The sequence below is a fragment of the Lepisosteus oculatus genome, chromosome 8 (assembly GCF_040954835.1).
Source record: "Lepisosteus oculatus isolate fLepOcu1 chromosome 8, fLepOcu1.hap2, whole genome shotgun sequence".
Lineage (NCBI taxonomy): Eukaryota > Metazoa > Chordata > Actinopteri > Semionotiformes > Lepisosteidae > Lepisosteus > Lepisosteus oculatus.
Genome location: NC_090703.1, coordinates 46,163,772 through 46,187,216, shown reverse-complemented (window position 1 = coordinate 46,187,216; position 23,445 = coordinate 46,163,772). Strand labels below are relative to the sequence as shown.

General features: G+C 53.3%; 1 protein-coding gene and 1 long non-coding RNA gene across 3 annotated transcripts; one reads left to right on the top strand and one right to left on the bottom strand.

Annotated features, from left to right (window-relative positions):
• Window positions 1–1,921: 1,921 nt before the first annotated feature.
• On the bottom strand, window positions 1,922–19,896 carry fhdc2 (FH2 domain containing 2). Of its 2 annotated transcripts, none has more exons than XM_069193534.1 (12): window positions 19,185–19,896; window positions 14,472–15,058; window positions 12,179–12,240; window positions 10,733–10,835; window positions 10,308–10,393; window positions 9,786–9,886; window positions 9,347–9,417; window positions 8,793–8,900; window positions 8,288–8,358; window positions 7,011–7,134; window positions 5,602–5,766; window positions 1,922–5,475 (listed from the first exon to the last, which is right to left on the bottom strand). In XM_069193534.1, the coding sequence occupies exons 2-12, from the start codon at window positions 14,910–14,912 to the stop codon at window positions 4,129–4,131; spliced, it is 2,679 nt and encodes an 892-aa protein (XP_069049635.1). In that variant the 5' UTR covers window positions 14,913–15,058; window positions 19,185–19,896; the 3' UTR covers window positions 1,922–4,128. The 2 variants fall into 2 exon arrangements, with proteins under 2 accessions (XP_069049635.1, XP_069049636.1); XM_069193535.1 differs by lacking the exon at window positions 19,185–19,896 and adding an exon at window positions 15,448–16,001.
• On the top strand, window positions 16,880–23,150 carry LOC107077862 (uncharacterized). The gene is made up of 3 exons (XR_001478840.2): window positions 16,880–17,040; window positions 21,088–21,223; window positions 23,064–23,150. It is a non-coding gene; the product is annotated as an uncharacterized lncRNA (long non-coding RNA).
• Window positions 23,151–23,445: the final 295 nt, after the last annotated feature.

Genomic DNA, 23,445 nt, shown 5'->3' with positions numbered 1-23,445 from the left:
TTCGGACGTGTCGCCCCACGCTTCTCTGGAGGCGATCTGAAAAGAATATTCCTGAATTCGGTTAGGACTTCGGTTTTCCTTGCGTGTTTCCTTCGGGTTTCAGAGAGACACAGAAGTGAAGTCTCATTCGCTCTTACGGTCGCCTATGCAAGGTAGTGGGATCATTCCAAGACCAAAGGAGGTCCTGCAGTGCATACTATAACCTCTTTTTCCTATACAGGGTCACAGGGTGGGGTGGGGTGGCTGGCAAGCAATGGGCTCGAGGCAGAATATAGACTCTCCCCGGGGGCACTACTCCATCACAGGGCACACACTTACACCAAGCCCAAGTCTTCCCAGAAGCCCATTAGCCTACCCATATGTCTTGGGACTGTGGGAGCAGAACGGAGCACCCCAAGGAAACCCACACAAACCCAGGGAGAACATGCAAACTCCACACAGATGGCACCCCAGGGCTGGAATTTAACCCATGACCCAGTGTTGCAGGGGCAGCCACATCCCCAGTGCAGACTACAACCAGACAAGTCAGCCAGGCAGACTAAATAGACACCTGTTGTCTCTGATCTTTGTGTGGAAAGTGCATATGCTTCTGGAGTGGAATGAAACGAGAAAAGCCGAAATATGCCGCACAGCACAAAAAAAGCCGAGAGCCCCAGTTATTGCTCTTACAGTACCTCAGTGCCCCAGGCCCGGCCCGTCAGGGAAAGGATGCCGTCAGGTTCAGAGAGCGTGAAATCGGAGACTCTCTCTTTGGGTCAGCAGGGGAAACGGTCCTGCTTTAAAACTGGGGCCTCCCAGCCCCAGAGCAAATGGAACAAAACCGTCAGGGTCCTTTCAATAAAAAAAGGGAAGACGACCGTCCTTTCTCCGAAGCTGCGCTGACGCTACAGGTGTGCGAGCAGGCTACAATAAACGCTTACGCCAAGAGACGCAATGACGCACTGTCAGGCACACACTCACAAAAGATGGGCTCGGCTGCGCGCAACAGGAGACGCGCAGACAGTCCCGAGACAAACGAGCACCTTCGCTCTCGCCTCCTTCCCTGGCGTCACCCCGGCCTGCAAAGAAAACCTTTCCCCGCTGACAAAGGGATTCCCCGGAGCCCCTCTCGAGTCCCCATGGCGACAGTCCCAGGCCCTGGGTGCTTGGGCAGAGAGAAAGAGAGGCGAGGGAGGGCTCGGGAAGCCAGGGAGCGCTGCTCCAGCAGGAGGAATGTGCCAGGCTCGTTAATAAGCTCTCCCTTTGAGTCAACACTTGTGGAACTCCTGAGCTCGCAACCCCACTCCCCCCAGTCCAGGAGTCTCTGGTGCCGCTGGTCAAGTCAGCCGTCTCTCGCAGAAAACCAGTTTATGCAGCGAGTGAGCGACAGCACAGCCTGACCTCTCCGGATTTGCTCTGGACAGCTAACCCTCTGCTCTGCGGGGGCTGTTCAACTTCCTTTCGGTTTCATGAACAAAGATGACAATTTGCCTTTGCCCAGATATGAACAATTATCTTCCTCACATCGAAAGGCAGCTCCTCACGTCTAAGCCAAAACCCAGAGGTGCCAAATCAATTTAGGCGCAAAGTGCAGTGTAATTAAGACTTAATGAAGGAGTTGTTTGCAGATACTGCACATGCATACATAATACAATGCACGGTTTTGTTTAATACTACTGCAATCTGACGTATTTGAGGGAGAACACATCTGCATAAAGGTTACTGGTAGAAAGTAACTTTCAAAGACTGTGACCTAAATTTTATTTCTGATGTGGCATAAATATTACATTTAGAAGTCCTGAGCTTATTTCTTGCAATTAACATAGAGGGAGCAATTATTAGCCATTTCCAAGTATTTTATATTCTGATCAAACTGCTTCCGTCCGTATAGAATTGTGTGCATGCATTTGTTGCTAAAACTCACAGGCGGCACAAAATGTGGTTTCATTTACATAAATCACTTTTATTAAGTCATCCTTTTCTCTTTTTTTGTAAAAATCACATACTGTACATTACAGATGCATTATATAACAGGAAAAAAAAACTGACCTTAACTTTTACAATTCTTATAAAGTGCACCAGAAATAAAGTCGCACTGTACTGTAAGGCAGCAAGACAGACACGCGTGCTGGGAGAACAGCCCAGAGAGGGAGGGGGGGTTTCCGTACCTGTAGGCTGTGGGCTATGGTTGTCAGGAGGTGGGAGGGTGGGGCACAGTCTCTGTATAAACTCTTCTACTCCTTTACTCACCCTTGAGTGGGCTGAACTGATTTTCAGAAAGTGGCAGCTGAACTACAGGATTCAGGATTGCTGGATTCAGCCCCAGGACTGTCAAGGTAGAAGAGGCAGGGATTCCTAGAGAGCCGACAATGTGGTTGTAGCCCAGTAGGTGGCAGTGTGAAGCAACTGTCTTAATGCCCAGGGACCAACGCGCCCTTACCGGGGCTCTGAAAGCTCAGGGACAGGACAGAAATTCCCACAGACAGGACCTTCCAATCCTTTCCAACAGAGTTTTGGTACAACCTCCTCCTTAATTAAATTGAATCAATAATCAATTAATCAAGCAGCCAAAGAGTTCGTTGTTCCAAAATCCAGGAGTGGAATGCACTGAAAGGTCAGGGATTCGACTCCCTCTTCCACCGGGCTCTTTTGGTTGTTTTTTTTTTTTAAGCGTAACCTCCTGTGTTGCCAAACAAGGAGCTGGCGCCACCACTCTGCCAGCCTGCATAGGCTGCCCTGCTAATGCCCCCCCGCGTGAGATTCAGGGGTCTGGCTTTTGTGGCACGCCACACTGTTAGGCCAGACTACCACCCCACCTCTGTAGGGCCGTCTGGTGAGGAACTCACTCCAATTCCTTACCCACCATGTCGGGTTCCACAACCCTACCCACCTTGGCTACTCATCATATACAGTGTACAAAGAAAGGTTAGATAAATTACAACACTTTTTTTTTTACATACAAATATAACTGCTCTTTTCTTTTCTCCCAGTTCCCAATTAAATAACTGTTCAGAACAAAATCGATGACTCCGCCAATCATGGCAGCCTCCTTTTCCATCGTTTGGTCCCATCGTTTTCCCCCAGTTGGCACGGCAACAGTGTGGGGGCGGGATTTAAGGCAGGACAGGGCGGGGCACACATACAGGAGAAGGCGGGGCTCTGTGCTAGACAGAAGTCTGACAAGAAAGCACGTTCCTCTCGGTTTGGTTTAAGATACATAAGGAGTAACTAGACAGTGCTGCTTCGTAACACCGCGGTGACTGCATGGCATTGAATGCACTGTGCTTCAGGACCACCATTTATTGTTTAGTGGAGGATCATACATCTCTCGCTCTACTGAAACTGTAGGATACCGAAGTGCACCAAGCCTGAGTTCACTTTATAAAGAGGCACTGAAGAATAAGTTTCACTTCAACAATTAAGCATTCGTTGAGAGGCACTGAGGTTCTTCAAGAGGAAGGACACGTTGATGCCGAGTTTATCATAAGGTGCAAAATGGATGCTGCCACATCTCGCATGGCTGGTCTTGAGGGTTGCAGAGGATGGATCGAGGGTCCTGAGACAAGTGTTTGCCTCCAGAGGCTCCCTGCTGCCTGCACAGGGCCCCCTGGTGGGTGGAGGTAGTACATTTAGGTCCTTGTAAAGCTGACATGTGCTGCACTGGTAGTGACCCCTTCCCCATTGCCACCGCCTATTGTATCCAATTGCATGCCCTGCCACGGGCCACTCTGATGTCAGGCTCCCAATACTGATATTTCACATTCCCAGTACACAAGGCAACTGCTGAAGATGCGTCTCCCCAGCTGCATGACCCAGAGGAACAGCGCTAGTTCTAGTGCCATACAGCCAGCCATGTAGATGGGCTGGAAGTGAGCCAGACGCAGCTTTATCCTCTGGATAGACTCCTCTTCTCAGGTGCCTTGGTGGGATCAAGTCAACAGGAGAAAGGTCCTTCAGTCCCTCACAGGCTGCCATCCAAACGGGAGGTGAAACTCAAACGGACCCCACAGAGTGCCACAGAGGACCAAGGAGTCCCTGGTTTTAAATAAATATTACAAGAAAAATACCACAGACATTTGAAATCCCCTGGGTCCTAGTTTAAAGGAGTGCACAGTCTCTTTTCCCCCCCGGCAGGACAGGTTCCAAGTCTCACCTCCACAGAGGCTGAGTCGGCATGCGGGGGGTCTTTCCCAGCCGGGCCCCTGGGCTCCTGGGGCTGCTGGGATCACAGTGCTTTGCCGCCTTTGCCGGAGCTGCTGGAGCAGGAGCTCGAATTCTGGTGTCAGCGGTGGGATTTGGGATCAAGCGGGACGGGGGGAGGAGGTTGCTGGACGGCTCCGTACCCCCCGGCAACCGCCTGGACACCCGGAGCAGGGAACCACGGATGAACGCCCCCGGTCCTGCAGTGCCCGGCTTGTCCTTCTCCTGCCTGGGTCGGTCCGCCGGCCGCCGCGGGGTGGGAATCGTTTTGCCGGCCGCCTCCGTGGTGCCCCTGGGCGGGTCCCGTTTCTCCCGGAAGCTGCCGGGACGTTTGCTTTCTGTAAGGGGGGCAGCCGAGGTTGGGCGGTTAGGCAGCGTCGAGCGCAGAGCCCCTCCCCGGGAGAGGGGCAGGCGAGACACCTTCGGGGCCGCCGCCTCCTCTGGCACAGGCGTCTCTGGCTTGGCAGCTCCGGGCACCTTCCCCCTGGGAATACCTGTGCTGGTGCCATTCCCACTCTTTTCTCTGAGCCCTTTCCTCAGAGCCACCTCTCTAGTCCTCTCTCTGGCCAACTCTTTTCCTTTTCTCCCACTCTCTCCCAATTCCTTTGTCGGGGCCCCACTGCCTCCCCTTTCCAAAGCCTCCCACCCGCCCGCAGCCCTGCTCTCCGCCTCTCTCTCCCGGTGCCACTTGGAACAGTGCGCGGGTGCGGGTCTGGGCAGCGGGGTGGACAGACTCTCGTAAGACCTCAGCCCGCGTACCAGCATGTGGCACTCGACCGTCTCCCCTACTCTGGGGTACGGAGCGTGGGGGCGCCCCATCTCCGGCGGGGGCTGCTGCACCAGCTGTGGTACCAGCTGTTCTGGCTTCTCCGGCAGCAGGGGCTCCGGCTCCAACTTCGGCGCTTTGATTTGGGCCTTCTCCGTGTCGGGTGTAGCCCTTGCGCCCGGAATGCCGACGCCGCGGCCGTCCGGCTGGCTCAACGGCGTCTCCGTCACGGCGAGGCGCTCCGGGGACGGCACGGGCTCCGGGCTCTGCACCGTCCCAACGGCCATGTCCTGGGCGGACAGCGGCCGCTCCGAGGTCAAGGAGCGGCCGGGCTGCCGCGGCTCTCTCCGCCGCAGGCTCCGGCGGCTCCAGGAGTTGCGCAGGTTGCGCTCCAGCGTGCGCTCCAGCTCGTCGCCCTCCCCGTCCCCCGCCTCCAGGGCCGTGCAGGTGGAAATGGAGCGCCGTTTCTCCGCGCTGTCCCTCTCGCGTTGAGCCCGCCTCTGCTCCTGCGCCTCCCGCTGTGCGTTCTCCTGCCACCGAGGGGGAGGGGGGGGGGAGAGTTTCAGAGAGCGTTCCGCGCGGCAGGGGACCGCAAGAGCGACGCGAAGAGAAAGCGGCGCACGGGGCCCAGAGGCCCGCGCGGAGTCGATACCCACTTGGACAGCTCGCTGGAAGCGCTGACAGAAGCTCTGGAAGACCCTGCAGGCCTCCTCCAGCTTGAAAGTGTCGTCGTCCTCGCAGAAGAACTCCACGAGGGCCTGTCTGGCCTCCCGCATGGCCTGCGCCTCCCCCTGCGCCTCCCCCAGCCGTGCCTGCGCCTCCTAAGAGAGAGAGGAAAATGGGCACCCTGTTTCACCTGCACCTGACCCTGCTCCAGAACCTCATCACTGTTACTAATCTGCTCGGCTGGCACTTTTCTGCATCAATTTACACTGCTGGTGACTGTCCTGCGGCACTCTCATTTGGCAAATGACACACGCGCGCATGCAACAGCAGTGCCTCACTGGGGTTTGAACCCACAGCCAGACAGCAGTGCCTCACTGGGGTTTGAACCCACAGCCAGACAGCAGTGCCTCACTGGGGTTTGAACCCACAGCCAGACAGCAGTGCCGCACTGGGGTTTGAACCCACAGCCAGACAGCAGTGCCGCACTGGGGTTTGAACCCACAGCCAGACAGCAGTGCCTCACTGGGGTTTGAACCCACAGCCAGACAGCAGTGCCTCACTGGGGTTTGAACCCACAGCCAGACAGCAGTGCCGCACTGGGGTTTGAACCCACAGCCAGACAGCAGTGCCGCACTGGGGTTTGAACCCACAGCCAGACAGCAGTGCCTCACTGGGGTTTGAACCCACAGCCAGACAGCAGTGCCTCACTGGGGTTTGAACCCACAGCCAGACAGCAGTGCCTCACTGGGGTTTGAACCCACAGCCAGACAGCAGTGCCTCACTGGGGTTTGAACCCACAGCCAGACAGCAGTGCCTCACTGGGGTTTGAACCCACAGCCAGACAGCAGTGCCTCACTGGGGTTTGAACCCACAGCCAGACAGCAGTGCCTCACTGGGGTTTGAACCCACAGCCAGACAGCAGTGCCGCACTGGGGTTTGAACCCACAGCCAGACAGCAGTGCCTCACTGGGGTTTGAACCCACAGCCAGACAGCAGTGCCTCACTGGGGTTTGAACCCACAGCCAGACAGCAGTGCCTCACTGGGGTTTAAACCCACAGCCAGACAGCAGTGCCTCACTGGGGTTTGAACCCACAGCCAGACAGCAGTGCCTCACTGGGGTTTGAACCCACAGCCAGACAGCAGTGCCTCACTGGGGTTCGAACCCACAGCCAGACAGCAGTGCCTCACTGGGGTTTGAACCCACAGCCAGAACCCTACCTGCTGCTCCACACAGCGGAGACCATGACAAAATTGTAATGGATTTCGACCCTTAAAAGAGAAATCCTCTTTTTTTTTTAGCGGCAGCCTGCTAGCGCTAAAGTGCTAAGTACACCCCAGTAATCTCCATTGACCCCATGTGGCGGGGTGGTGGGGGGGTCGAAGGAGAGGGACACCCACCTCCAGGAAAGGCAGGGTCTGCTGCCTGAGCTCCGCCTCGGCGTCCGTCTCCACAGCCGCCCGCAGGCCAGCGACTCGGCCCTGGAGCCTCAGCAGGTCCTCGTGCGCCACGTCCTCGGACAGCCTGGGTAGAAGAGGCGGGGTGTGAAAATGCGGCCATCACCCGTCTGCTCACTGCCCACCTCCCCCCACAAAATCCTGCTTCTGTCCACAGCTCTGTTATTGTTCCTGCACCGCGGGCCTAATGATCAAACTTGGCTTGCAGAGGGCCGGGCCGGGCCCAAAACCTTGTGGCCCGATTGACCCGCTACGTCTGTTCGCCTCTGCTCGGCCGGTGAGCCTGGGCTAGAGCTCGACAGCAACAAGCGCCAGTCTGGCAGGGCAGAAGAGGTCTGTAAATAATGCATGTATTTATGTCATTCACGTATATATGCAATTTCATGCAGGACTCATTCTCTAAATTATTCAACTGTTTTCCTGCGGTTCTTGTCAACTGTGACGGGAGAGTAAGCAGAGGCTCTTCTGTGCCTCCTGGAGACAGACTACCATCGGGGGACAGAGGCCAGGCCACCAGCAGGCAGGAGAGGAGGAGGAGGATGTTAGGGTGCAGGAACAAAGGCAGTGTGCTTGGGGGGGGTGTTGTTTGAGAGCCCAGAGTGACAAAGGGACACAAAGCTGGCTTCCTGCTCACACCCGCCAAAAACCGCACTCTTGGGAAAACTGCTTCACAGAATATATTTCCACCTGAGCCGGGTCAGGTGCCGCTCGTGTGATTAAATATACTTTCGGGAATCCACTGGCTGTTCAGTTTATGTTATTTTTTTCCCCTTGACTTCCTTAGCTCAACTGGCGCCTCTCGGCTTCGGGGGCGTGCGCACTTCCTTTGTTTGTAGCTGTTCACACGTAGATAAGTGACGTTTATCTAGCGGCAAGGCTGGGCGCGCTGGGAGCTGTTTACTGCCGCACGCCTCAATGACACGGCCGTCGACACAGTCTCAGTCACGCTTGCCCTCCAAATGTGGACCAGCTGGCGTGCTGCTGTGGTTTTGGTGGGGGAATAGTTTTCAGCAAACTGGCTGGATGGATCTGTTTGGGTAACCAATGGTTTTTCCCCATACCTGTAAGAGTTAACAAGTCCTTGTCTGCAAAGGACATATTCAAATCATACCTACATCCCAATCGGGCTACTTTCAGCCCTGTGTAGGATCTGGGCTGTGTGACGTGTAGGCTGACAGGCTGTAAGGACACATCCCCATCCAGCAGGGGGCAGAACTCACCTGGAAGCAAGGCTCACGTGCTTCAGCCTGCTGGGGAAAGACAACAGCCCCTGGTCTTTCTTCTCCGCTTCCTGGGGAATGAGGAAGAGTGCGAGTGAGAAAAAGAGAAGAAATAAAGAGACTGAGAGAAAGAAAACACTTAACACCCACTCCTTCCTCCGTATCAGGACTAACACTGTCCCAACCATACACAGCACATTCAAGGGACTTGGGCTTGCAACAGAGGCCAGTCCTCTCATTCATTCAGACTGTGTGAAGTCAGAACTGTTTGACCGCACTGAAGTCTCAACGGGTTTGTACCCAGTGAAGAGAATGGATAAGCAAAATGCAGGCTTCTGAACTTTCTGGCTGGTAGTGCCCCCCCACAAGCAGGATATAATTCCATGTTTGACAACGTGAATTCTATCACTAACAGACCCGGCACAGCTCAGCCGAGGAAAGTCCAGTTTCATCCATTCTGGCCCAGATCACTGCACAAACAGCCCTGCCCCCTCCTTGGTCTTACTATGGCCACGAAGTGCAGCAGGTTCATGCCCGGCTTGTTCGCTTTGGTGTCGGCCAGTCTGAGCAGAGAGGCAATGCGGAATCCGGCCGCGTTGCCAGCGTACCCACCCTGGGGGGGGGAGACAGAGACAAACTGGAGGTCAGAGTCAAACCCGACAATGCTACCCGATTTTATTTAGAAGCCTTTCCAACAACCCCAAAGCACCGTGCCAGATGTGCGACAGGAGAAAAGAAGAGCACGGTCAACCCAATACAACAAAATTCTACATCAAGTGCTACAGGCTGCATACACTTTCCTTTCTCTCACGCAGATAATGAGGGCCTTTCTCCAGGCCTGTGAGTTTACAGTAAAACGAACAATAACGAGACCGGCTGTAGGACAGACCTGCCCCCACATCAGGGTACACGCACACGGCTGACACGAGGCCTCGTACGAAAAAAGCTCATTACACAAACACCGCCCCCCCCACCTGCCGTGATCCGACCCTACAAAATCCGGAGCAGAAAGACAGGCGGGCGGACGGGGGACAAACAGAGAAACGGCAAGAGACTCACAGCGTTCATGTAGTTCCCAGCCTTGAGGACCAGCCGCAGGATGGAGTGCAGCTCCGGACAGCTGAGCAGCTCTGAACAGCGGAGGAGCGGTAGAGAGCAAAGAGAAGGGGAGTCAGGGAGAGGCTGCCTTCGGCTCTGGCTATGTATTTACAAAACTATTCTGCACTGCATTATACTAAATTCCTCCACTGCAAAACACAGCCTGATAAAGGCATTGGCTGATGCACTTCAGTGTCATAGAACGTGTTAGTAATACACTTCTATTACATGAATACAATAATAGTATTGAGCAATGGTAAGATTACTGTGCTGCAGGGCGGTCTGCGCAGCAACGCCAGGGTTCGGTAGCCGTTTTGGAGAACGCTCAGCCGTTCCGTCCGTGGTCATTAAAAACGGACGCCAGGATATTTCAGTTCTAGTCCCTCCGACAAGCTCTCACCCTTGGCCGCCTCCCGGAGCGTGCGGGCCGCGTCACACAGAGAGGTCAGAGCCGGGTCAAACTCTTCCCGGAGGATCAGCGTGTCCAGCCTCAGACGGAAACTGGAGGGAGAGAGAGAGGAAGAGAGAGTCTGAACGGGGCAGCAGGGAAGAGTTAGGGGGGGGGTGATACACTGCATTTGTATATTGAATGCAAGATGTATTTGGGTTAAAACACGGTGAGTCAGTACACAGGGAGGCCACAGACTGATACGGTGCTTTGCAGCGCGACAGCAATAGGGAGAGCCAGCGAGCGTGGGAGAGACGCTCAATATCCGCACAGCTCACACAGCTGGCAAAGGGGGTCGCTGGATGTGTCACAGGCTGACTGAATCACTCTCTCTCCCCCCTGAGTCACATAGCCACAACAACCTCTTACAGGAGGCGGGGGACCGGGGTTATAGCGCAGCCCATTGGCTGGGTTGGCACTGAGCTAATGGGACTGGGGCACAGGATGGGAAACGGGGGGAGAGAAGAGTCTCACCTGGGCACCTCCACTACCAGCAGCATGAACAAGTCGGGCTCCCCCAGCTTACTGCGATCGCCCTGGAAAGACCGTAACCTTTTCTCCTGCAGGACAGAAAGAACATCTTGGTAATTGCGCCCAGGACAGAGAAAACAAACACAGACACGGGCCACCAACTGGAACGAGACCCCCGCTACACAGGGCCATTCCAGGTCCTAATACCCACAGAGCCAGGTGCCAGATGCTCTATTGCCATCTTACCCACAGCTGATTTTCACAGACTGTTAACTTTACTAAGCCAGCAGTGCAATTTGTTCAAGAACCTAACGCCCAGGCAGCTGGGGACAGGGCTCAGTTGTATGCTCGAAGTTGTATGGAATCCAACACAGATGGCACAGGGGCAAATGGACAGTAGAAAAAGAGAAAAGGAAGCTCCTTCATACCTCTTCCGTGTCAGGAAGCAACTTGCTGAGCTCATTCAGTCTCTCTGCTCCGTAGTTCTGCCCTGAGCCCTGCCTGATGTCCTCTATGATCTCTCCCGCCGCCCTGCAGGGGCAAAACATAATCAGTGCACCCTGATATACACACAGCGCTTATCACTTCCAGGGCAGCCTTATCTCCCCACCAGGGGCAGAATTATCGGGGAGGGGTTGGATTACAGCCCCATGACGCCAGGCTGGCGACAGAGGGAGAAAGGGACAAGGAGCAAACACAGATCTCCTGGGAAGTCACCCTGAAATGCACAGACACAGGGAGAGAGAAAGAGAGAGAGAAATCTGGAACCCAACACAAAGCCAGTCTCTTATACATCCACCACCACCCTGCGTCTCTCTCTCCATCCCTCTCCCTCTCCTGTTCTGCGTTCAGCCCAGATGTGAGCCCCCTGTTCGTGTTTCAGGCTTGCGTGCTGATGAGACTGCCTCTGGGCCTCTGAATCGCTTGCATGTGTCACGCAGAACAAACCCTCTCATCTCCCAGGTGACCAGCCCGGGAGGCAAGAGGCAGGCGTGAGTAAGATCATCAAAGGCAGAGAGGTCGTTGGGCAGCTGTTTGTGCGGGGGCTCTGCAAGGCACCGTCTCATTCAAATGCAAAGTTGCATTCACTCATGGCCATGGCCAAACACCTTGTGCACATGCAGGCATTTCTAATTTCAGTGTGAAACTCACCTAGAATTATTTGCAAGACAAAAAGAAAGCAGCCCTTGCAATTGAGAGAAGGCGTACAGCAGGCTCAGTGACTATGGACAGCACCCCTCCCCCCTTCCCTCACACTTTGAGGGTTACAGCCTCAAGTCCCACACCTCGCAACTCCATAAAGTGCCAGACGCACAAAGGAAGGGGCAACAAGAACATAAACTGCCTCCCCACCCACGTTTCTACATGAAAGTGAAAGAAGTGCTGAGCCAGTTCAGGGTTCAGAGCAGGTGTCACCTCTGCCCCCTTTAACCCTTAACTGACAGGGCCGGCTGCTCAGACAGGAAGCAGGATCATCTGGGCAACGCGCACCTGTCTCCACCCCTCCTCCTCCTCCTTCTGCTCTTCTCCCTGTGACAGGACCCCAGGAAGACTCGGACCACCCACACACCACCAAAAACCCAGCGCCCTCCACCCCTCGGCCCACTGGGGGCCATCGCCTTGGGGAAACCTGGCTCGAACCCTAGATCGCAGAGCTCAACCTGCACATTGGAGCTCGGCTTTATATATCAGGAGGCTCATTATATTTGTATCTGCTTTGTCCGGACCACCATTTAGGCTACATCAGTGCCCGTCTCTCAGGACAGATCAAATGCTCCCAGGAGGAGGGAGAAGAGCACTGCCTACACCCCAAGAGTCATCATGACACAGCATTAACGTTCTTCAGGCTAGATCATTCAACCAATCCCACTCACCTCTTGAAGTGCCTTAAGAAAATCCCCACGTTCATACTGCGTTTGGCGTCCAAGAGAGAGACCTGCAGAGACAAGACGGGAGTCAGGGGGGATGCTGGAGAACTTGGCTCCAGAGCGATTCCCGAATGTGCAAGGTTCAGTCATGCATTCGATGGCACCGCAAACCACAGCTAAAGCACTGAAATGTTGTGCAGGAGATTGGGCTCTACTCCACGCCAGTAAACAGATCAGTTCTGATACTTGGGGGTGTGGCACCCCAGCAGGAGAAGAGCAAGATGCCCCCTTTAACCTGCAATGTGCTTTGGGATGCTCCCTGTCCTGCATCAATAACAGTCCATAGATCTAGAATTCCGATTCATGGGATTAAGGCATAGGTAACTGTCATGCCCGTCAGTACAGAAGTAAGGTGTAACACTCCCAGGAGCTAGTGGGCTTCTCGCTCAACACAAGACCTTTCCCCTCCCCCTCACAGAAACAGGGGCCTCCCACTCTCGATCATCTTCCCTCTCCCCCTTCCACCCTCCGTCTGCATCTCCCACCTCCACCCCGCACTCGGCTCTCTCACAATCACATTCAAGCTGCTTCCCTGCCCAGACCGACCGCTGGATTGCCTAATCAGCTCGCTTTGAGAAACGTTTATGCAAATATTAAAACAACAACACCATGCTTTGTTCTCTCCTGCCAGTCTATCTACCGCCTCCCAGCTCTTTCCTCCTCCAGCTTAGGATCAGGGACAAGCAGTGCAGCTCCATCTGTAACCTCCATCCAGGGCTCTCCCCAGCTCAGCACCTACACAGATACTCACACAGCCTGCCCAGAGAGGACAGGCTGTGCTCCCACTGCCAGCAGGGAGAAATAGAGACAGAGGTGCACTTCCTACTGCACTGTGACAGATACTCTGGGATTAGAGAAACATTCTTCCCAAAATTCAGAAATCTAATCCCAGAGTTCCCACACCTGCCAAAACCACAACAGGTCCCAATCCTACTGGGAGAGGGAGGAGGGAACTCAGTTGATCTGGCAGCCCAGTATGTGATCTCCTGTCACAGCCTGAGGAACAGTGAGTCCATCTCCCAATAATGCTCCAGCCGCCTACAGTATATGTCGATATTATATAATATGTCTTTGTTGTAAATGTCTGTAACATGTCTGTAGATTTTATTTTACTTCTATTTTTTGTTTTGTTCCATGTTAATTTTATTATTTTTATTTGCTTTGGCAACACTGATTGTACCCATCGGTCATGCTAATAAAGCACCTTGAATTGAATTGAATTGAATTGCTCACTCACACCTCTCCCTTCTTCTTCTCCATCTTTTAAGCCACATTTTACTATCAGCTGTAGAGTAGTAGCAAAGTGGAGGAGTTTATTGCCATATGTACGTGTGCATTGGAATTCTTATTTGTGCCTCTCAAGACAATCAAAGTACAACAGACAACACCACCCAATGCAGATAGTACATTGCAAACATAATAAATAATAACAACTAGAGTAGTTCTTTAGAAGTGGCAAAGAAACTGCCGATGCCCAGTGATCCACCTTGAGTGCGCTGAGCACTGGAAATCTCTGCAGGTCAGGCCCTAGGGGAAATTCTCTAGGGAGGCTGACGGAGGGAATCCCCAGCCAGGTTGCGTGTGTGGGGGGGATACTAGGGTCAGAGTCCAGAACGCACAGGGTCACCTGGACACACGCTAATCGTGAGTCAGAACCACCAGCTCACCGAGCATTCCCTGCGCTGCGCGCCAGTCAGCGAACCTCAAACTCGCAACAGCTGGCCTCACATCGCTGCGGAAGAGTCACCCTCGCTTTGAAGTCGGTGGCGGCCAGCTCAGAACAGGGAGTGCTCCCCGTCCCATAGAAGCACTTATTCTTGACAGCACAGACTTTACTGAACACATTGAAATGATTCTGAACTGAGAGCTGATGTGTGGGGAGCGTTCTGGCGCACTATGGCTGCCGTCGCATCATCCAGGTGGATGCTGCACACTGGTGGTGGTGGAGGGGAGTCCCCATTAGCTGTAAATGTTTAGAGAGGTTTTTGAGTGAATTTGTCTTCGGTTCGGAACGGGGCGGAAATTTCCCCCTGAGAAACAAAAACAATTCTTATTTCCGAACAGGAAAGAATTAGGTTCGGATACCGGGGTGTGAGTGTAATTGAAAGTGCTGTACAGACTGGATATTGAGACAAGTCTCGGAATAATCGCTGGGCATCACTCGCACACGGGGTCTCGGGGGGAAAGCTGGTTTGGCGTCGGGGTCTCAGGGGTGAAAGCCGGCTCGGCGTCGCCTCACCTTCTCCAGGCCGGGGTCCTGGGGCCGGCTGCACAGGCTGCGCCGGATGGCGGCCGACCTCTCCAGGGACAGGGCGTCCTTCCTCCCGAAGAGCTCGTCCAACGAGCTGAGGTCGATGGGGAAGTCGTCGTCGGCCCCCGGCGCCCCGCTCCACACGCTGCGCCGCCCCTCCACGCGCTCCCTCGGGATGAGCTCCCAGTTCAGGTTGCGCAGCTTGGATCGCTGGATCGAGTCCAGGCGGGACAGGGGGGTCCCGGGAGTTGGAGGGGGAGGCGGCGGCGGAGGGGGGGGCGGGGGCGGAGGTGGGGGTGGTGGCGGCACCGGGGGTTCCGGCAGGGACTCCATGATCGTCACGGCGACCGGAAGCTGGGCGCACAGGCCGCCCGCGGAGACTCCATGAAAGAGGCTCTCTTTGCTGCCGACGGTAACATTGATCAGCATGGCGGCTGGCGCTGGTGGCTGCCTCTCATCGCTTCGCGCTGCCGACACGGCCCAGATCGCTCCACCCTTATCCGTCGCGCGCTCTCCTGTTCACGGTTCAGTCAGGGTGCCCCTCTCTGCTGCTGCAAAGGCCTGCCGGTGCTGTTCTGAAGAGGAAAGGCAGAAGAAACGCACCTCAGTGACCACATGGAGCAGCGCGGACAGCCCATAAGCAAGAGGATGACAGAGAAGACACTGCACGTCCGACATATTGATATCACGGATGGCATGGTGGCACACTGGATAGCACTGCTGCCTCGCAGGAGCTGGGGTCCTGGGGTTCAACTCCAGACCTGGGGTGCTATCTGCATGGGGCCTGCATGGTCTCCCCATGTGAGCATAGGTTTCCCCCCAGTGCACCGTTTTCCTCCCTCAGTCCAAAGACAGTAGGTTAATTCGCTTCTGGGAAAACTGGTCCTGGTGTGAGTGTGTGCATCTGTGCCCTGTGATGGACTGGTGTCCCGCGCAGGGGGTACCCTGTCTTGCCTCTGCTCACCCTCTGTGTCGCTGTACTGGATAAATCGTTTCGAAATGGATGGTTATCCTTGACATCTCGCACATTTCAAGCACCTGCCTGTGGAAATAATGGTACAAATCTGAACGAAGCACCTCCTGGCACGAGCCCCGTACATGCCTCGACAGCAGTAATTCCACCTAGAGAGCACCGAGTCAGATTTCCAGCTCTGCGCAACGCTCAGGCGCGGCACCAAACCCGCGCTTGGCTCCCGTCCTTGAGGCTGGGATAAGGGGCTGCAGCAAACGGACACGAGGAAAAACCGCGCTCAAAGGCGAGCGAACTGAGAAGATTCCCCCTCACGCTCCGCTCGACGAACGCGCGCCCGTAGACAGCGCCCGCGCTCCGAGGATTACACCTTCTTCCCCGAGAATAGCTGCCAGCCCCTGCCCTCCTGCGCATCCGCCCACCATTCATGAGAAAGATTTAAGTCAATATAAATAAACCCAGACAGGGCCTGTGGCTACAGGCCTGCGATATCCACGGTAACAGGGCGCCCTTCGCTGGAAAAGGCGTGACGAGGAAGAGGGGACACGAAGACCGAGATCCACTCTCCTGACAGAGACGGCACCCTGCCCCCCCCCTCCTCCTCCTCCTCGTCTGTGAGGCTCGGGCCTGCCCGGCCCTGCCTGCCCGGGTCCAATTACAGGCCTCCACACTCCTCCACACTGTCTGTCTGCACAGGCAGCGAGCTCATTACACCAGCTCCCTTCCCAGTAATTAGGGCTTCTCAAGTCGACATGAGAGAAAACACTCTCAGCGCTTCTGAGAACAAGCAGCCGGGCTGGAGAAGGGAAAGGGAAGAGGGGATGAGTGTCTCCCACTGGCAGGAGGAAGAGTGACCTCAACACAACTGGGCTTTTTAAAAAGAAATAAAATACTTCAGTGAGCAACGCAGGCTGCAGACAGGACAGCAAGGGCTAAAAAACCCGAAATACAACCAACACAATTTCTATGGTACATGACAGCCATGATAAGTCATGGTAAGTCAGAAATGTCTGAGAAACTGGAGAATTCTCATTTGTACTGCAGGGCCTTTACTGGAGCAAAGTGCAGCAGAACATTTTGCTCAAGGGCGCAACAGCAGCGTCTCACGTGGGTTTTGAACCCAGGACCCTCTGGTCCAGAGCCCTCACCGATAACACACACTACTGCCAAGTACCCGCCTCTGCCACGCCAGCATCCGGCTCGATGGAAGTACACCTGCTTCAGATAAAAAAAAAAGGAATCCTAACTCCTTCTCTCCTACGTACAAAACAAAGAATGAACAAATCTGGTTTGTATGATGCTGTATACCGGCACATTACCTCAGCCTTTTTTTTAGCCTCGTAAAATTACCGGGTTTAAGGAGAAAAAAAGACACCTTTCGAACGACGGGATACCCATACTGAATTGGTTGCTAGGAGCTTAAAAAGCCCAGACTGTGGCCCGTTTCTGAAGGCCGCTCAGATGGGTTCAAAGTTGGGGCAGCCCAGACCAAACCTTCGGGCCCACTTGTACTGTACCGCCGGAGGCTCGGGGAAAACACACCAGCAACAGGGCGCAACAAGTTTAGCGGTAAAGCCAACACACACGGTAATGTCTACAAGTCTGTGTGCTTTTTTATCTTTGTTGTTGCCTTCGCCGCAAAATTATACGTTAGACGTCGGGTCCAGTCTTCAATCCTAGCGTGGTTTATTATATTAAACAATAATAACTCAAGTGCCAAGTAATTAAATGCCGTAATTAAATATCCCCCCGCACTCATACACCGTGTGAAAGTCCCCTTGTCGCCCGGCCGTTGGAGCAAGTTGAACAGTACAGTGTCCCCAGGAAGAGCCGCTGCCGTATTATTGTTGAGTTTCGACAATATAAAATCTCTGGGGCTTTCCTGTCGGAGAAACACCCACCGATAAAACTGCGGTCAAACCCACGACCCCACAACCAGGTCACTGTATTACAATAACTGCGCAGTCGACAGACTCTCCTTTCATCCACTGGAGCTTCTGCCTCAGCGCTACTGTTTAACGTCGGGACGGGGGCCGAGACTTTCACTGGTATTGTAAGGGGGCAAAACACATCACAACTCTCTGGATTTAAAACTCCAGTCGACGTCCCACTTTCAGATCTTTTGAGAAATTGTACACAATGCATCTTTTATTTCAAAGAAAAGATTCGGAAAGCACTATCCCCATTCGGGCGTTAGAATCACCTCTGATGTAGTTCGGATATTTTCTCCCCTTTTCGAAAACGGTATTATTTTCTGCCTTTAAGGGTTGCCTTTCAACACAGACATTCGTCTAACCCCCCCAACGACGTTAAACGGGCATCGACATAATTCTATAAACTTGCAAAAATATTGCTCTTTGAGCCTCCCTTTAAGAAAACATTTCGTTACGGTGCAGATTTTTTAAAGCCATGTCGAAAACTGTCTTTGAATGACTAGTCAACGAAGACTTACGTGTGGCTGGGGAAAAAAAAACAGTCGCGCTTTCCAACACAAGTGTCTGAATTGTTCTATGCACCGTAAAAAGCAAACCCTCACAACAGCTCTGAATATACTTTTTTTTACCATGTCGTTCAGAAACGGATTGTTGCGCAATTCCCTTTTAATTGGCACCTTATTATGTAATGCTATAGAACTAAACTCGCAGAACACCACAAAAGCGATTGCTTGATGAGCAGTCATTATCAACGCTGCGATGACTAATTGCCGGCCCCATGGGCGAGAAACATTCTGCATGTGCCGAGAATACCATGTACAGGTCTTCTCGCTCATCATCCACATCGCAGGTAGACCCCTCTGGATCCCAAGCGGTGTCCCAAGAACGTTTCGATATTTTTCCTAGGCGGATTCTCTCTTATCAGCAGCGCAAACACTTGAGAAATCGGTGTTCACATTCTCGTAATCTTATTTACCGACACCTCTCTCTGCCTCAATCCTTACAACTCTTATCTCCAGCCGCCGCCGCAAGAGGACGGCCTCCCCGCCCACGGCACCGCGGGGTCAAAATCTGTTGTGTGTCCCCCTTTTTTAAAAGCCACGCAAATGAAGAACAAAACTTTCTTGGAACTCTCCTTTACTACAGCTGGTAACCCGCATCACCCGTCGTCTCAATTAGCTGCAGGACTCATGTGAATAGATCTTTGCGGGTCATGTACCGGGCACCTTTTCCTCATGATTAAAGTAAGGGGAGTGCGTGCGTGCACGCCCCACATTTTTTGAGGGTGTGCGGGGCGAGGAGTCGCGGTACCCCCAGCTGAGACCCACAAAAGACTCGCGTCTGCACCCCTTTTGACGGCACTGGGAACTCGGTCTGCTTGCGGACCAAAGAAGCCTTCATCTCCAATCCTCCAACTTCTACCATAATCATAACTGTTTCATAAACCCATCAGTCAGAGGATCCCGGCTCCTGTCGATTATATTACAGCAACAAAATCGCCACCAGTAGTGACCTGGGTAGCCGGCGGTGGTCTGTCAGGTGGAATCGCGATGCCAAGCAGTGACTTAAACAAATGAGAACCGGACCACCGAATCTGCAAGACCGTTCACGCCACGGAGAGATACTGCACCCACGAAAAGCAACGTTGGATGTTAAGTGTGGTGTTTTTAACACAACCTCACCTGTATTTTTTTTAATGAAATGCAAAGGGTCTCGACAAGCGCTCCCTCTTCCGATTTAAAAAAGAGGATCCACTCACATCGCGTTGTGTCGGTATTTCTGTCGTACTCCACTTACTTTCAGTAGCTGACGGATATTATCCATGAAAAGCGGAGGCTGCGGATAGTGCCATTGGGGGTGTCTGCACGAACCTCCCTCCCTCCCTCTCACTCTCGTACTAAGCCCGCACGCCCGCTCTTCGAAACTTTTTCACCAACTTCGAGCTCGGAGTGCGCCTGCGCGTCATCCTCGACTCCAGCAATTTAAAGGAACAGGGACGCGTTCCTCCGGACGGAGCCTGGTTATTTTTCCTTCGGACGACCAAGGACTGATTGGCAAGCAGGACACAATCTGCAGAGCTGTCTTTCTTATTCGTCCCACGCCCGAGTCCTTAGCGAGGTAGACGATACGCCTTGTAAAATCTTATCTTGCTTGTGGCTGCAGCCGCAGTCCTATCCTTGGCGAAGGTTTGGCACACCTGGACAGCGGTCGAGGTGCAGACTGTCCAGTGAGGGCAGATTGCATGCACGTGGCTCCTGGTACAACAAAAACATGCCAGCTGAACGGCTTCTGGACTGGTCGAGGATTTTTCTTCTTAAACAGAATACGGCTCTGGCTGCCTACACTCCCTCGCGAGTGCCTGGGTGGCAAGGGATCGTGGGGGCTGTAATCAACTTAATCTGCCAGGCAGATCTGCCTTTGCCCCAGTTCCCACAGAACTCTGCGAAAAACGTGGCCACCGACTTCAGATCCTTCGAGGAGCTCTGAATCGGCTCCTGCTCTCCGGAGCTCCCCCACCAGACCCGTGACCCCGACTTCCGGAGGAACGAGAGAACGGGAACTGGTTACAGGCAAGGAGGCCTTGTGGTCCATCCAGCACAGCGCTAGTAGCGAATCGCTCGGGGGGTCTTACCCAGGACGGTCTTGAAAGAAGCCCGGGTGTCAGCTTGGACGATATGCCTTTGATGCTTGCTCCATGCCCCCCTCATCCCTCTGTGCACGTCTTTTAAATGCACTTCCCTGTACTTTCCACCTGTGTTGACTTGTTTATTTTTCGCTGGAGTTTAACACACAGAAGATCAACTCTTTCGACACTGCATTGACCTTATCTCTTTGCTGCAAGAGGGAGTTTCCAATGGGCCGCTTAGCGGCACCAAAAAGAAAATTCCATATGCACAGCTAGAACTGTCCTGAAGGAGGTGAAACCCATTTGTAAAAACCTGTGTTTTCTCCTTTCAAGTGGACCAGAGAGATGCCCCCACCTCTCTCTCTCTCTGATCCAAGCCAGTGCATGGGAGCAGATGAGGCCAGACCTGGCAGCACTGTATCTCCCAGGACGGCAGATTACACTGGTTCAGCTGTTTCCCACTGACTCAGATAGCAGAACCCCTGAGCTCATGAACTGTAGTTTTTATTACAGGGGCAAACAATTTAGAAGGCAGTTTTAAACATGAAAACACCCAGGCCCTAAGTAAAGTAAAGAGCAGGAGCAAGACGGGGTTTTCCCTGCAATACTACAGCAATCAATTAGGCACAGTGGAGATGGAGAGCACAGAGTGGCACAGTTCGCAGACAGGGGAGCGTGATGGAGCGATGACATCACTGCTCTGCGTTTTCGGCACAGGAGAAGAGAGCTCTGTTATCACAGCCCAGCGCAGACAGGCTTGATCAGGGCCGGGAATGAGATAGACTGGGAGAGAGGGGGCGGGAATGTCCCACTGTGGGAAACTTAGGCAGCCCCGGCCGATTGCAAAACGTTGGAGTCGCGTTTTCATAACGGGATCTTTGTTCCCTGCCAAGCGTGTTTTTGATTTCTCAGTTTGTGTGGCGTGGTGCAGAGAAGCCTGTGAATAACATCCTGCCTATTCACCCCCCAGTAAAGGCTCAAAAGCCCTTTTCCTTTTTGAGCCCTGTAATATGGCATACGTAAATAAAACATGTTTAAAAATGAAATTTGTCGTTGTTCTCTTTCTGTGCCCAGCTGGAGGCCCAGCCAGAAGGCAGCAGCAGGTGCTGGACTGTCCACTGTTCTCCAGCAGCGCAGGTCAGGACAGCAGTGGGAAGCAGTGGTCAGCGTTCTGGACTTGTAACAGCTCGGTTGTGTGTTCAGACCCCAGGTGAGTTACTGCCGTTGAGCCCTTGAGCAAGGTGCTTTGCTCAAATTGTTCCTGTAAAATACCCAGCTCTATGAACAGGTACGATGTTAGCTGCTTGGATAATAGCGTTAGCCAAGTAAATGAGTTGGTCTCAGGAGACTCCGTTGTTTGGAACCATGACAGTGAAAGCCTGGGCTGGAATACACTCTAGCTCCGCAAGAGGCACGCTCCTCTGCCCAAAGAGGGTGGGGCAGAGCCTCACACTCAAATGTGCCCTTTCCCCCGTCCGGTGGAAGCATGTTTTCGTTCCTCCTCACCGGGGCATGTCTCTCCAGCCCGCCGGGGAAGAGTGTTTTGATGTTTCCACGCCAGAATAAACGCACACAGGAAGCTCCGCCACAGAGCCCATGACCGACGCAGCCCCCTTTTCCCCTAAAACAGATTTCTCCGCAAACAGAATTCAAGGAAATACCACAGGCTTGCTTTGTGCCAGAGCAGTGCCAGTACTAGGGGTGGCGAGGGGGGGGAGATGGGCAACAAGAAATCCAGGTTCAGGAACCCCGCCCACTTCTCATTCCCCCTTTGCTGGCCATTTCCTGCCACTGTTGCCATGGTAACAGAACAGCAGTCCACTGCACCAGTCTGGTCATGTGACTACATATTCTGAGGGGCCTGGCACCCTCACCTTGCCAGGCACCCCAGTACCCTCTCCAGCCTCCAGCGCAGCAGAAGGAAGCTCTGTTATCACAGCCTGGCCCTAAGAATCCCCTTCACTAAGGGAAACGAAGTCCAACTGGTCTAGTGACGAAAGTGTGGTCTCTCACAGAAAAATGTACCAGGACCGTGGGCCAGCAGACAGTTCTACAGTTCTACTCACCCGGAGGTTCTGCCAGTCTGGAGGTGGAGGTGAACTTCCCCTGACTTCAGCCTCAACACTCAAAGCAGCAAAACTACACCGCCTCAAGCAGCAGCAAAACTACTGCTTTCACACAGTGATCAGAAAGGGTCTGCCTTCATTCTAAGAAGAAAATGCTCCCAATTTTGTCAAAACAGTTGTAAAAATCCCAAAGCAGTAAATTCCAACTCATATCAACAAACAGAGGAATGCATTTTGGATCTGGCTTTGGAAAGCAGGACGAAGTCAGCAGAGCCTCATAAAGGCGCAAGGGAGCACCCCAGTCTGAAATCTCTGCCTCACTGGGTTCTGGGGGTTCTGAGGGTTCTGGGGGTTCCAGATTTGCTGAAGGATGTGAGCACTTGAGGATTTTGGGGGATTCCAGCGACTCTAAGAGTTCTGATGATTCTAGGGGTTCTTAGGGTTTATGGGGTTCTGAGGATTGTGGGGGGTTCTGAGAGCCTCAGGCCCCACAAACCGGCAGTGAAGACTGGATTTACTTCTTCAGCTGCAAGATCAGGTTTTGAGCTGGGAACTGTTTTGATCAGAAACAGGTTTTGAGCTGGGAACAGTCCATTCCACCTGTCAGCTGAGTGCTCTTGTTCCTGCTCTGTAAAATCTGGGAAATAAGACGTGTCTGATCTCTGTATTGCTACAGGATTACAGCTGCAGATTAGTGATAAACCCTGAGATCAAAGACCTGCTGAGTCCCCCCCCCCCCCTACACGAATCACAAAACTCCCCCCTCTCCTTTTTCTAGCCTCTTTTCTCTCCTCACCCCTCCTGTCTCCTTTTTCTACAGGCCCTCACTGCACCCTGGCTTCACAGACACTCGTCTCCTTTATGGAGCGGATACTATTTTCTCTCTCTTCCAACAAATTGGTGCATCTAATTGAAAAAGTCTGCTATCCAGTTCCCTGTAAGTGAGAGGACCTGACAGCTCCTTTAAACTCTTTCTTTATGCAGATTCCAGGACGTAGTTCGTGTGCTGTGAAGTGTGTGTGGCACAGAGGTGACAGAGTATAGGATGTGTCAGGTATAGTGCTCTCTACTGATCAGGTGATATAAACACACAGCCAGTATGCCCTCAGGGTACCAGCAGTTTCCTATGTTATGTAAAAAGCCTTGACCCTTCTAAAAGTGGTTTAGGTGGCAGAGAGATGAGCTATCACATCTGACTTCTGCTGGAGACAGAAACCATGCTGTGTTACTGACAATGTTCCCCCTAATGTTTAATGGCCTGTGGGCGCAAAAGTTGTGCAATTTTTTCTCAGTGACAAAAACTTGCGCGCCAGTCTCATGTGGTCAGTTTAGCATTTTTCAATTGACGACTGTGTTTGTTTTATTA

Bases quoted from the DNA above. Each gene is read 5' to 3' on its own strand.
- fhdc2 (XM_069193534.1), bottom strand. From the start codon at position 14,912: ATGCTGATCAATGTTACCGTCGGCAGCAAAGAGAGCCTCTTTCATGGA. The intron at 10,836-12,178 runs GTGAGTGGGATT...TTGCCCCTGCAG, and splicing joins TTCTTAAGGCACTTCAAGAG to GGCGGCGGGAGAGATCATAG. The intron at 10,394-10,732 runs GTATGAAGGAGC...TCTGTCCTGCAG, and splicing joins TGCTTCCTGACACGGAAGAG to GAGAAAAGGTTACGGTCTTT.